The 15,711-nt window shown below is 37.7% G+C and overlaps 1 protein-coding gene across 4 annotated transcripts in view; it reads right to left on the minus strand.

Moving 5' to 3' along the window:
• Positions 1 to 15,711, minus strand: part of RFX4 (regulatory factor X4) — a 164,730-nt gene that overhangs the window by 55,231 nt on the left and 93,788 nt on the right. For all 4 annotated transcript variants that reach the window (XM_040490998.1, XM_040490997.1, XM_040490999.1 and 1 more), the window contains one exon: positions 15,065 to 15,228. In XM_040490998.1, the coding sequence (XP_040346932.1) occupies positions 15,065 to 15,228 (164 nt within the window). The remainder of the gene's footprint in view (positions 1 to 15,064; positions 15,229 to 15,711) is intronic.

Below are 15,711 nucleotides of genomic sequence, written 5' to 3' on the forward strand. Positions count from 1 at the left end.
AAGAATGAATAGTTGACTCATGGCTGTTTCATTTATTTGCAGGTGACTAACGCCATTTCAGTCACTAAAGTGACTAAAGTGATTTCAACTCTTAAGCTCCAATTTTTGCATCTATAAAAATAAGCCAATTACAGGGAAGGAGGCAAGGGTTAGCATTTCATTAGCACACCACAAAATCCTCTATAACAAACTACAGATGCCCTTCATGTATGTAACACCTATTAAACAGTGCCAGAAGTATGTGAAGCTCTCATATAATGGTGCATATACTTTTACTGACCCCCCCAGGAGGTACCTTTTCATGATAAAATGAAGGTACACATTTGGTCACTATCTAGTTCACTTGAACAATGCACAAGAAAGAACAACTCAACGCTTACAGGGGTCTCCCTCCCTCCCTCTCTCTCTTTCCATATATATAATTTTTATAATCCTATCCATATTTTAAATTCAGATATATATGTGTATATCTGTGTATACACATGATTATAAAAATAATCCCAGTCTTAACTGAAACAGAACAAAAATGCAGAAAAGCACAAGACTAAAATTTGACTATAATCCCATTGGGAGGTAATCTTTGCTCCTATCTAGGTATGTGTCTGTTCCACCTAGAATGTGGAAAACAGGAAAAAGCAACACTCCCACCATAATAAGAGAAAGCCAGATAATCCACAAAACCCTAACTTTTCTTGAACCCACCAGACAACTGAGGTCACAACCACCTAGCCTGGAAGGCACAGAAAGACAGGCACCTCCAAAGAGAGAAGGACTTAGGACCTGGTTCATCTGTTCTGAGGGAGGAAACCAGGATCTCTAGGTAAAAAGAATTCAATTCAGTTTTTAAGACAAATTGCTAAGGGCCAAGTGTGAACTAGTATGACAGTAAAGAACTCTGGGAGCCACAGATGCAAAGGAAGTTTACACCTATTCACAAGATCTTCCCCACAGGCCTCACCAGGTGCTTGTGAGGAATCCTGGAGAATGAAGGAAGCATATCTCCAAGATGTCTGCTTGGAGGAGGGGAGCAACCATGGCTGCAGGGAGAGCATGAAGTCCTAGCCAGCCAGCAGTCTCTCCCCTATGGAACAAAAGCCTCATGTGGCCAGCGGGAGGATGGAAACACTGTTGACTGTGGACGTAGAAAGAGACCCAATGCAGGTGGGGGAAGTAAAAAGAAAAAGCTCTCTAACCTTGGTAGAAACCATCATGGGCTCAGACTATTAGAGATTCATATCTGGGGCAGGATAGGATCACGGAGAATGCCTGACTCAGAGCCAGCAACACAGAGCCTGCTGGAGACTAAACCAGGACAGCAGGGAAACCCCACACCTCCATACCAGCCCCAAACAGGCCAATTAAGTGTAAGAGAGGTACACAGGGAGGGCCTAAAGCTGAGGATGAGAACCCACCCCACCAACAAACTTTCAACCTAAGCACAGGGTACCGCAGAAGAATCTGGTAGTCCACTGAAGGTAACCCATAGCAACAACAAAATCCAAACCCAATCAACGCCTAAATAAACTGACTCAACTCCCTACATCAAGAGCTAGGAGAGGAAGAGGTGTATCTATTTCCAGACATAAATACTATTTACTTCAGTCTTTACTCTTCTAACTACTGTTTGGAAGTCAATAAAAAATTATAGGACACACAGAAAATTAAGAAAAAGAATTGACTATGACTGAATGGATTTAAAAAAAAAAAAAAGACCCATCCATACACTGCCTATACGAGACTCACTTCAGACCTAAAGATACACACAGACTGAAAGTGAAGGGATACAAAAAGATATTCCATGCAAATGAGAGTGAAAAAAAAGAAAAAATAAAACAAAGTAGCAATACTTATATCAGACAAAGAAAGACTTTAAAATAAAGATTGTAACAGGAGACAAGCGCATTACATGATAAAGGTATCAATCCAAAAAGAAGATAAAACAATTGTAATATCTATGCACTCAACACAGGAGCACCTAAATACATAAAGCAAATATTAACTGACATAAAAGGAGAAATTGACAGTAGTAGGGGACTTCAACATCCCACTTTCATCAATGGGTAGATCATCCAGGCAGAAAATCAACAAGGATACAGTGGCTTTGAACAATACATTAGACAAGATGGACTTAACAGATATATTCAAAACATTTCATCTAAAAACAGCAGAACAAACCAATTTGACAATAAATTTCATATTAAAAAATGCAAAAAAATAAAAATAAAAACAGCAGAACACACATTCTTTTCGAGTGCACATGGAACTTTCTCCAGGACAGATCACATGTTAGGCCACAAAACAAGTCTCAATAAATTTAATATTTAAATCATATTAAGCATATTTTCTGATCATAAAAGTATGAAACTAGAAATCAATTACAAGGAAAAAAACTGGAAAGAACACAAACACATGGAGGCTAAACAAAATGCTACCAAACACCAATAGGTCAATGAAGAAATCAAAGAGGGAATTAGAAAAAAAACATGGAGACAAATGAAACTGAAAATACAATGGTCCAAAATCTGTGGGATGCAGCAAAAGCAGTTCTAAGAGGGAAGTTTATGGTGATATAGGCCTACCTCAAGAAACATCAACAAAAAATCTCAGACAATGTAACTTTATGCCTAAAGGAACTAGAAAAAGAACAAAGCCCAAAGTGAGTAGAAGGAAGGAAGGAATAAAGGTCAGAGTTGAAATAAATGAAACAGAAACTTACAACACAATAGATCAATAAAACAAAGAGGTGCTTTTTTAAAAAGATAAACAAAAATGAGACACCTTTATACAGAGTCAGCAAGAAAAAAGATAGAGGACTCAAGAAAATCAAAAATGAAAGAAAAATAACAACTGACATCACAGAAAAACAAACGATTATGAGAAACTACTAAAAAAATTATACAACAACGAACTGGACAACCTAGAAGAAATGGATAAATTCCTAGAAACATACGATCGTCCCAAACTGGATCAGGAAGAAACAGAAAATCTGAACAGACTGATTACTAGTAATGAAGTTGATCAGTAATAAAACAGAAGTCCAAAGTCAGACAGCTTCACAGGTGAATTCTACCAGCGATTTAAAGAAAAATTAATACTTATTATTCTCAAACTATTCCAAAACATAGAAAAGAAAGGAGAGCTTCCAAATTTATTCTACAAGGCATTACGCTGATACCAAAACCAGACAGACACTACCAAAAAAGAAAACTATAGGCCAGCATCCCCGATGAATACAGATGCAAAAATCCTTAACAAAATATTAGCAAACTACATTCAACAATACATTAACAATCGTTCACCATGATCAAGTGGGATTTATTGCCAAGATGCAAAGGTCGTTCCGTATACACAAATCAATCAAAGTGACACATCACATTAACAAAAGGAAGGATAAAAGCGATATGAACATCTGAATAGATGCAGAAAAAGCATTTGAAAAATTCAATATCCATTCATGATAAAAAAAAAACTCTCAACAAAGTGGGGTTTGGAGGAAACATACATCAACATAATAAAGGCCATAAATGACCAATCCACAGCTAACATCATACTCAATAGTGAAAAACTGAAAGCTTTTCCTCTAAGATCAAGAATAAGACAAGGATGTTCACTCTCACTTTTATTCAACAAAGTACAGGAAATCCTAGCCATAGCAATCAGATGAGAGAAAGAAATAAAAGGCATCCAAATTGTGAAGTAGAAGTTAAACTGTCCCTATTTGCAGATGACATGATACTATGTATAGAAAACCCTAAAGATTCCACCAGAAAACTATTAGAATAAATGAATTCAGTAATGAATTCAGTAATGAATTTGTGTTATAGGACACAAAATCAATATACAGAAATCTGTTGCATTTCTATACACTAATAATGAAGTAGCAGAAAAACAAACTAAGAAAACAATTCCATTTACAATTGCACAAAACAGAATAAAATACCTAGGAATAAACTCGACCAAGGAAGTGAAAGACCTGTACTTTGAAAACTATAAAACAATAATGGAAGAAGCAGAACACAATATAAACAAATATAAAGAAACACATGCTCATGGGCTGGAAGAATTAATATTGTTAAAATGTCCATACTACCCAAAGCAATCTATACATTGAATGCAATCTCTATCAAAATGCCAATAGTATTTTTCAGAGAACTTGAACAAATAATCCTAAAATTTGTGTGGAAACACAGAAGATCCCAAACAGCCAAAGCAATCTTGAGAAAGAAGAACGAAGCTGGAGGTACCACAATCCCGGATGTTAAAGTATACTATACAAAGCTAAAGTAATCAAAACAGTAAGGTACCGGCACAAAATAGACATATAGATCAATGGAACAGGAGGGAGAGTCAGAAATAAGCCCACGCTCATATGGTCAATTTATCTATGACAAAGGAAGCAAGAATATATACGATGGGCAAAAGACAGTTTTTTCAACAAATGGTGTTGGGAAAACAAGACAGCTACATGCAAAAGAATGAAACTGGACCACTTTCTTACCACATACACAAAAATAAACTCAAAATGGATTAAAGACCTAAATATGAGACCTGAATTACTACTAAAAGAAAACCTAGGTAGTAAGCTCTTGGACATTCACCTTAGCAATACATTTATGGATATGTCTCCTCAGACAAGGGAAACAAAAGCAAAAATAAACTTTTGCACAGCAAAGGAAACCATTGACAAAACAAAAGGCAACTTACTTAATGGAGGAAGACATTTGCAAATGACATACCCAATAAGGGATCGATATCCAAAATATATGAAGAACATATACAACTCAACACCAAAAACCAGACAATCCGATTAAAAATAAGCAGACCTGAATAGACATTTTTCAAAGGAAATATACAGGTGGCAACAGATACAGGAAAAGATGTTCAACATCACTAATCATCAAGGAAACGCAAATCAAAACCACAATGAAATATTACCAGTCACAATGGCTAGTATCAAAAAAGTAAAAACTAAGAAGTGCTGGTGAAGATATGTAGCAAAGGGAACCCTCTACACTGTTGGTGGGAGTATAAATTAATGCAACCACTGTGGAAAACAGTATGGAGATTCCACAGAAAATTACAAATAGAAATACCATACAATTCAGTAAAAAAAATTCCACTTCTGGGTGTCTACCTGGGTGTCTACCCAAAATGAAAACACTAATTCTGTGTTCACTGCAGCATATTTACAATAGCCAAGGTATGGACGCAACCCAAGTGTCCATCAATAAATAAACAAATAAAGAAGATGTGGTATATATACACAACGGAGTATTACTTAGCCATAAAAAAGAGTGAGATTTTGCCATTTGCAACAAAATGCATGACCCTAGAGAATATTAAGTGAAATAAGACAGACAGTAAAAGACAAATACCGTATGATTTCACTTATACGTGGAATCTGAAAAAGAAAACAGACAAAAAAAACCAGAAACAGAGTCATAAATACAGAGAACACACTGGTGGTTGCCAGAGGGGAGGGGCATGGGAAGGATAGGCAAAATAGGTGAAGGGCATTAACATGTACAAACTTCCAGTTACAAAGCAAGTAAGCCACAGGGGTGAAAAGTACAGCATTGGGAATATAGTCAATAATATCTTAACAACATTGTATAGTGACAGGTGGTAACTACACTTACTGGGGTGAGTGCTGCATAATGTACAGAACTTCCCAGTCACTATGTCGGATGCCTGAAACTAATATTACATTGTATGTCAACCATAATCCAATAAATTGGAGTAATACATATTTTTAAATAAAATAATACAAATAAATAATAAAAATAATACAAATTTTAAAAAGAAAAAGAATCCACTCTCAAGAGATAAAGGCATGAAGAGAACCTGACTATCAAACAGGCAATTTATTTATTTATTTTTTATTTTATTTTTTTAAAATGGAACTGTAGTTGCCTTTTATTAAAACCATACAGGGGCGCCTGGGTGGCGCAGTCGGTTAAACGTCCGACTTCAGCCAGGTCATGATCTTGCGGCCCGTGAGTTCGAGCTCCGCATCAGGCTCTGGGCTGATGGCTCAGAGCCTGGAGCCTGTTTCCGATTCTGTGTCTCCCTCTCTCTCTGCCCCTCCCCCATTCATGCTCTGTCTCTCTCTGTCCCAAAAATAAATAAAAATGTTGAAAAAAAATTAAAAAAAAAACAAACCATACGGTGTGTTGTTTTTAAGAGACTGGTTTTGCAGATTGGTTGTATACAACTATGCTGTCATTTCTCTTTCTGTACTGTAACTCATGTTTTAAATGAATTTGATGAATGAAATAATACCATTATTCTTGAAAAATATTTTTTTTATTCTGTGTATAATTTTTCTAATGAAACTTTAAACCTTTGAAATGTGGTAGTATGTTTTCTGTAAGTGGAATTGCCTTTGTTACCAAATGAATAAGGACTGACCTAAGATCAGACTCTTGTGTTGGTCTGTGATGCATTTTAGTAGCCATTCTGAGCTTTTCATTGGCTCAGATCATATGTAAAATAAGGTTATATTACACACACTAAAGACTCAGTTTGAAGATAAGGACTGAAAATAGATGTAGGGTTGAGATCCTAAAAAGCCTGCTGAATTTAACTTGTTCAACCTTCAAACAGGCAATTTAAAATAACTATCATTGGGGCACCTGGGTGGCTCAGACAGCTGAGCGTCTGACTTCAGCTCAGGTCATGATCTCGCGGTTCATGAGTTTGAGCCCCACGTCAGGCTCTCTGCTGTCAGCACAGAGCCCAATTCAGATCTGCTGTGCCCCCTCTCTCTGCCCCTCCCCTGCTCTCTCTCTCTCTCTCTCTCTCTCTCTCAAAAATAAACACTAAAATTTTTTTTTAAATAAATACGATTAATATGTTAAAGGTTCCCATGGAAAGGATAAACAATAAGTGTGAACAGATGAGGAATTTCAGCAGAAACACAGAAATAATAAAAAGCCATCAAATGAAATGTTAGAAAATGAAAACAAAATATGGCAACAGAGGTGAAGAATGCCTTCAGCAATCTCATTAGCAAAGTCGACATATGCTAGAAAAAAAATCAGTAAGCCTGAAGACAGGCCAATAAAAATGAATCTAACCAAAACACAAAACGAGTGAAAAAAGTTAAACAGAGCATCCAAGACAGTTGTGGGACAGTGTCAAATGGTCTGACATGCATGTAAGCTTAATCACATAAGGAGAAAAGGGAGAAAACACAGAGCAGAACATAATGGCAGGGAGTTTTCCAACAATAATGAAACATATCAAAGCAAACAGATCCAAGAACTTCAGAAAATCTCAAGCAGGGTTAACTAGACACATCATATTCAAACAGCTAAAACCAAAGGTACAGAAAATCCCAAAGGCAGCCAGAGGAAAAAAGGCACATTGTATGCAAAGCAGAAAAGTACAAAGATAAACATGCAAGCCGGAAAATGAACAGTTGAAATCTTTTTTTACTTAAAAAAAATTTTTTTTAACGATTTATTTTTGGGACAGAGAGAGACAGAGCATGAACAGGGGAGGGGCAGAGAGAGAGGGAGACACAGAATCAGAAGCAGGCTCCAGGCTCTGAGCCATCAGCCCAGAGCCCGACGCGGGGCTTGAACTCACGGACCGTGAGATCGTGACCTGAGCCGAAGTCGGAGGCTTAACCGGCTGAGCCACCCAGGCGCCCCATACAGTTGAAATCTTTAAAGTGCTGAACATAAAACCAAACAGAAAACTTTGAATCCAGGACACCACACCCACTGAAAGCATCTTTCAAAAATGAAAGAGAAATAATGACTTTTTCAGACCAACAAAAGCTGAGATGATTCATTAGCACCAGACCTGCAATACTAGAAATGTTTTAGACAACTCTTCAGGCAGGGGGATATTATAATCTCATCAAACACAGAAACCAGGATTTTATACAAAGAAATGAGGCTCAGAAATCACTAGGATGACAGTAAATTTAAAAGACTGTCTTCTGAATCTTTAATCACTCCAAAGGTGAATTATCTAAAGCAAAAACAGTAACACCTGTGAGTGTAGAGCATCTACAAGACCAAAATGTGTGAAAGCAACGGCATAAAAAATGAGAGAATGAACTGGAGGTAGACTGCTGTGAGGTCCCTGCAGTCCACGAGGCGCAGTATGATACTACCTGAAGGTAGGCTGTGAATAACGAAGATCTACAAACCCACAGGCATCCACTAAAACAATTTTTAAAACAGATCTAAGAAACAGTCTGATTATGGAGATAAAACAGAATGATTTTTAAAAAATTAACCTAAAACTAGGCACAAAAACAGGGGAAAAAGGGATAAAAACGGAAGGAACCACTAGAAAACAACTAGCGAGGTGGAAAATTTTAATCAACCATGTCATTAATAACATTAAATGCAATTCACATTAAATATGAAGGCCTAGACATAGCAACTAAAACTGGGAATTGTCAGACCGGGTGAAGAAGCAGGAGCTCACACTATACGTTGGCTACGTGAGATCTACTCTAACTATGAAGACACAGAGTAACAGAGTGGGAAAAGGCATGCCATGCAAACACCGAGTGATAAGTGGTTATCAGGCGATGACAGTGGAAATAAGAGGGGCATGAGAAAGGTTTTTAAAGTGATGAAATTGTTCTATGTTTCAATCGTACAATTGACCCTTGAACTTGTGAACTAAGTGAACATACTTACATATGAATTGATTTTCAATAAATACAGTAAATTTATTTTCTCTTCCTTATGATTTTCCTTTTTTTTTAAGTTTATTTATTTGAGAGACATAGAGATAGCACAAGTGGGAGGGAGGGGCAGAGAGAGAGACAGAGGCAGAGAGAGAGAGTGAGAGAGAGTGAGAGAGAGAGAGAGAGAGAGAGAGAGAGAGAGAGAGAGAATCCCAAGCAGGCTCCATGCTGCCAGCACAGGCCCAATGCAGGGCTAAAACCCACAAAGCTGCGAGATCATGACCTGAGCCGAAACCAAGAGTTGGACACTTAGCCAACTGAGCCACCCAGGTGCCCATTCCTCATAATTTTCTTAACAGCATTTTCTTCTCTCTTACTCTATTGTAAGAATACAGTATGTAATACACAGAGCAGACAAAAATATGTTTAATCACCTGTTTGTATTACTGGTAAGGCTTCTGGTCAACAGTAGACTATTAGTACTTGGGCTTTGGAGGAGTCAAAAGTTATATGCAAATTTTTGACTGCACAGGGGTTTGGCACCTCTAGTCCCTGTGTTGTTCAAAGGTCAGCTGTATACACTAAAAATGGTGAATGTTACTATATATAAAGTATACTCCAAATAAACCTGAATTTCAAAAATAAAATGAAATGAACAGCTATAAACATATACATAACAATATAAAATGAAATGATAGAACTAAGAACAAAAGTATCTATTGTATCAGCAAATGTAATTGGGCTAGACCTTTTTAGTAAGAGAAAAAAAATCTGATTGAACTATAAAATTCTAAATGGTTCTGCATATAAGCAAGTTATAAAGGTTAAATATAAAAAGATGGGCAAATGCATTTGGGACAGATGAAAACAAAGAGAAAATAGAGGTAATGATCTTAGTATCAGACAAGCTAAATTGTTGGCCCAAAAAAATTTCAATTAGACTTTATAATGCCAAGAGTACAATTTACAATGAAGGTGTTACAATTCATAATGAAGCTGTTGCTCACATTGAAGATAAAGCAGCTAGAAATATCAAGGCATCATATAACATAGCATCAATATTCAAAAACAAAAATTATAGGAGATCCAAGGTGAAATAGGTTAGCACACATTAGTAGTAAGTCTTAAAACTTATTTACCTATCTTGATCCATAACAGTGTAAGTGGACGGCACTAAGACAAAAGAGAACTTAGTAACAACGTTGACCCAAATACATATATGTCAAAGTCTGTACTTTGAACGCAGACAGTGTTTCTTCTTTCCAAGGGGCACAAAACTGACCATATATTAGACAACAAATAAAACCTCAAAAGAAGAAACAGTTCAGAAAACAATCTCTACTCAATAAAGGCTAAAATGAATAGCATAAGTAGAAGGTAATAGCTCCTAACAATTGGAAGTTTTAAAGTCCTCTTTTAAAGTTCTTAGGACATAGAGGAACTGCAATCCAAAGTTGCAAAATATCTAGAAAATAATGATGTTAAAATATTACATCTCAAAAACTATGGGATACAGGTAGAACAGTGCTCAAAGAAAGACCCAACCCTGAAATATCTATGTTATTAAACAAGAATGAAAGAAAGTAAGTAAATCAGCATCTGTTTTTTTGTCAGTTATTTTTGGTCACTGATAAAACAACAAACTATGTAGTGGGCATTCAATAAAATATTTGTTGAATCCACGAAGATCAGAGTAAACTTAGGAAAGTAAAAGAAATGAGTTAAATAAAAGAAATCGATGTATTGGAAAAAAAGAAAGAGTAATAGCACCAATAAATATATCCAAGGGTATGTTCCTTGAAAAAAATAAGACAAAACAGGTAACTTAATCACAAAGTAGCAGCAGAAAGCACAACTCTACAACCTAAAACATAGTAACGCAGAAATAATCACAGACACAGAGGAAACTCAATGAGTCTATAGACTCCCTTTGCCCAACCCCAAGCAAATAAATTTAAAGATCTAGAAGTGGACATTTTCTAGGAAGATATAATTTAACAAAACTTACCTCAGAGAAGATAGAAAATTGAAATTAACCAATTACTATAGAAAAAAAAAAGAAAAATTCAAAGATTTACTCCCACAAAACACTACACCCAGATGCCTTCAAAGGGGAATTAATTATGTGTGTCTCCAAGAGCAAATCATTTCAATGCTATTTAAAGTGTGTCAGAGCTTAGAGAAAAAAGGGGGTGGAGAGAAGCTTCCACATTTCTTTCACAAAGCAAGAAAAACATTGATACCAACAACTAATGAAGATCAAACACAAAAAGAAAATTGCAGACCAATCTCACTTTATGATTTTGATGCAGAGACTCTACGTAGAACATTAGCAAATAAAATCCTCTAGCACATTAAAGAATATATACAGTGAGTAAGTGGAGTTTATTCTAGGAATGCAAGAATGGTTCAATATTAGGAGATGAGTAAAATAACAATTTCCATAGATGATGAAAACCATTGGATAATATTCAACAACGCTTCTTGATAAAATATTTAATGAATTTTAAAAAGATAGACATTCCTTAATAAGATAAAATACGTCAGTCTTAATCCAAAATCCCACATGATGTTTAATGAAGAAACATTACATGCATTTTCATTAAAGTTGAGAACTTCAACATGTTCTTGAGGTATAAGTCAATGTAACTAGACAAGAGAAATAAATGAGAGGTATAAAAATTAGAAAAACCGTGGTAAAATTGTCTGTATTTGTAGATGATAGGATTCTAAACATGGAAAGTCTAAGAGAACCTCAAAAAATAATACAACAAGATAAGCTTGACATGGCCAGCTCAAAATAGAACACACAGATACCAGTAGCTCTCATATACACAACCCACCACCCATCAAGAGCTATGGAGGAAAAGAACACGTTCACACTAGCATCAAAAAGATAAACATCTAAGAATAAATTTTTAAAATGTGTAAAATTTATATGAAAAAACGTCTGCAATACTCCTGCAGTCACAACATTAAAGATCAGGATAAATGTCAAGGCAAACTATGTTTCCCATTAGGAATTCTCAATATCATTAATATACACTTTTCCCTAAATTGATTTCTAAATGTAATGTAATCTCAATAAGAATACATGTATAAGTGCTATATATGTCTATATATTGAAATAGACAAACTGATGGCAAAGTAGTTCATACGGGAAAATAAGTGATAATAATAGGAAAATGGTTTTAAAAAGGAAAGTAAGTATGAGGAGCTAGTCCTACTAAATATTAAATATGTTTAAAAAGCACAAAACTAGGGGTGCCTGGGTGGCTCAGTCGGTTGGGCGTCCGACTTTGGCTCAGGTCATGATCTCGCGGTCCGTGAGTTCGAGCCCCGCATGGGGCTCTGGGCTGACAGCTCAGAGCCCGGAGCCTGTTTCGGATTCTGTGTCTCCCTCTCTCTCTGACCCTCCCCTGCTCATGCTCTGTCTCTGTCTCAAAAATAAATAAATGTTAAAAAAAATTTTTAAAAAATAAAATAAAAGCACAAAACTTAAAACAGAGTGACCCTGGGACATGAATGTATAGAAATATCAATGGCATAGGATAGGAAGTCCAGAAATAGCCCTTAATACATACAGAATTTATTATATAAAAAAAGAGACATCTCAAATCTATGAAGAAAAGATGGAATAATTAACATATGGTGTTGGGAGAACAGGATAGCTGCTGAGGAGAAAATAAAGCCACATTTCACATCCTAGACCAGGATGAATTCCAAACTGAACAAAAATTCAAAAGTACAAAATTAAACCATAAAGTTAGTGGGATAAACCATGGGAAAATTAATCAATCACTGGAGTGGGGAGGACTTTAAAAACTATGACACAAAATCCAGAAGCCATAAAAACAAGGGTTGATACATATAACTACATTTCTGTGAGGCAAAGACCAAAGAATGACAACAAAATGAGAAAAAAATTGCAATTCTTAATACAGAAAAATGGTTACTACATCTAATAAACAGCTCCTAAAAATCAATGAGAAAAATGGTTACTACATCTAATAAATAAACAGCTCCTAAAAATCAACCACCAAATAGAAAAATAATCAAAGGATAAGAACTGAGTTCAAATTTGTGCAGCCACTCTGGAAAACAGTATGGAGGTTCCTCAAAAAATTAAAAATACAACTACTCTACAACCCAGCAACTATACTACTAGGAATTTATCCAAAGGATACAAAAATGCAGATTCGAAGGGGCATATGCACCCCAATGTTTATAGCAGTGCTATCAACAATAGCCAAATTATGGAAAGAGCCCAAGTGTCCACAGACTGAAGAAAGGATAAACAAGATGTGGAATACTACTTGGCAACGAAAAAGAATGGAATCTTGCCATTTGCAACAATGTAGATGGAACTAGAGGGTATTAGCTAAGTGAAATAAGCCAGAGAAAGATATCACATGATTACATTCATATGTGGAATTTAAAAAAATCAACAGATGAACATAAGGGAAGGGAAGGAAAAAAAAGATAAAAACAGAGAGGGAGGCAAACCGTAAGAGACTCTTAAATAAAGACAACAAACTGGGGGTTGCGGGGGGGGGGTGGGTTAAATGGGTGACAGGCATTAAGGAGGGCACTTCTGGGGATGAGCACAGGGTGTCATATGTAAGAAATGAATCACTGGGTTCTACTCCTGAAGCTAAGACTACACTGTATGCTAACTAACTTGAAAATAAAAATAAAAATTAAAATTAAAAAACTGAGAGTTCATAGGAAAGAAAATAGAAATTGCTCTTAAAATACAAAGAGATACTCAATTTCACTCATAACAAGAGAAATGAGCATTACAACTTCACTGAGAAAAGTTTTAAGTCACATACCCTTTGAACTAGAAATTCAGCCCTGTGGGAATTTATTCCTCACACACAGTTCACGTATTGGGATAAGTGGTGCCCTCCCCACCAAATGTGCACCCGGAACCTGTGAAGATGACATTTTTTTGCAGATGTGATTATTAGGGATCTTGAGATGAGCTCCTGGATTAACTGGGTGGGCCTTAAATATGATGACAAGTATCCTTATAAGAGGCACAGAGACAGACAGGGTGGGAGTCAATGTGAAGATGGAGGCCAAGAATGGAGGGATGCATCTATAAGCCAAGGAACACCCAAGACTTCCAGCCACCACTAGAGGCTAGGAGAGAGGCATGGAGTAGATCTTTGCTCACAGTCCCTGGAAGGAACCACTCCTGCCTTGATTTCAGACTCCTGGCCTCCAAAACTGTGAGAGAATTCCTTACCGCTGTTTTAAGCCACCCAGTTTATGCTACTTCGCTGCCGCAGCCCCGGGAAGCTAACGTATTCCACCCAGAAAAAGAATGTCCTTCAAACATCATTCATCACGGTGTTAATCTGTAGTGAAACAAGACTGGAAACATGACGACAACTCACTGAATTCAGTACAGTGGAACAGTACGCAGGCATAAAAAAGAATAAAACCTCTTTACAGACTGATTTGAAATGTTCTCGAACAGTCCCAACAAGAAAGAGATGCCGTTCAAAATCGGAGAGTTTATTTACAAGGGACAAGTCAAGCAGGTGTTGACAGGCATGTAGGAGCCCAGAAGGGAGACAGTTGCCATTGGAGACAGCAGCAAGCTCTCACCCACCCCATGTCTAAAGGAAAAACTTCCAACCTAAGCACAAGGCACTCCAGAAGAATTTGAATCTGGTGGTATGCTGGAAGGCCCCAGAGGCCTATGGATGGACACGGCCAGCCTGAGGTGACCTCATGGGGATGGAGACAGAATCTGTCTCCCTCCCTCTACTCTCCCCACTGGCTGAGCCCAGCTGGAAGCCACAGGAAAGGAGCCCTTCCAGAGGCGCTGCATTTGGTCCAGCCCCAGGGCAGGAGGCAGCATGGGGCACAGTAGGGAGTGATCTGGAGGGGCCTGGAAGCCCCAATATAAGCTCCAAGACTGTTTTTACTGTTCTGTATTTTACTCCAAGACTATATTATATTGCTCTATATTATGCAGAACATTGTAATATAGTATATTTCTGTTTCAGTGAAAAAGAGAAAAAGAGCATGCTGGATGCATTGGTTGTATGTGCAAAGCAGATCTGGACAGACCCCATTCTGCAAGAAAATGACTATATTTGATGCTATATAGAGGCGCCCGGGGTGTCCTGGGGAACAGGAGTCTACGGAGGGAGACTTTTCACTATATACTCTACTACACTTTTTGAATTTTGAACCATACAAATGGTTCAAAATATTAAAAATTTTATTTGCATTAAAAATTATAAATAAAACTGAAATCTTAAGACCCCAGTGTTAATGGTCTTTAAAGGGAGACCCCCAGACAGCGAGGGATCATGTTCAGTGAAAGAGAGGCAGGAAAGGTGAGTCTGTGGACCAGTCATGAGGGGAGACAGGAAGAAGCGTGCCCACCTGTCAGGTAATGCCTGCAGCACGGTGGGCATCAGCACCCCCGAGATAGCTTTGTAGAGGATGGAGTCACACACGCCGACGATGTTCACCACTGTGGAGGAGCCCAGCACGGGAAGCATGTGGGGCGGCATTCCTTGCCAAAAGTGCAGGAGGAAACTTTGAACCTGTATCAGTCCACAGAAAAAAATCATGAGGTTACAGAAGGTTCTCCCGACAGGGCCTGGGACCCCACTAGTCTGCAGTGGGGTCCTCTGCGTCCCCTGCTGCGGCACAGAAGGCCCTGTCCAGAGTCTCCCCCCACCCCCGGCCCAGTCCCCCTGTGTCCCGTGGCCACTGCTGCAGAACCACCTGGCCTGGCAGCCTGGGGGCTACTCTGCCCTGGGAGAGAGGAACAGTACATTAACCCATCAACCCCTTCATGCTCACCGTGGTCTAGGAAAAGTTAAAGGGATATTGCTCTTAATGAGCTCAGAGCACTGTACTCACTATTCTTTGGGCCAGTTGGTGACCTCTGGGGGTTCCGACACAAAGAAGGAGATGATGTGGGATTGCTGCTAAAAGGAATGTATCTGGGAGGGAGGAAAATGGGTGCCACAAACAAGACTCCCGATTCAAATGTGTGCACTAAAAATGGAATAAAATGCTGG

The sequence above is a fragment of the Herpailurus yagouaroundi genome, unplaced genomic scaffold (assembly GCF_014898765.1).
Source record: "Herpailurus yagouaroundi ecotype Mexico unplaced genomic scaffold, PumYag 182, whole genome shotgun sequence".
NCBI lineage: Eukaryota > Metazoa > Chordata > Mammalia > Carnivora > Felidae > Herpailurus > Herpailurus yagouaroundi.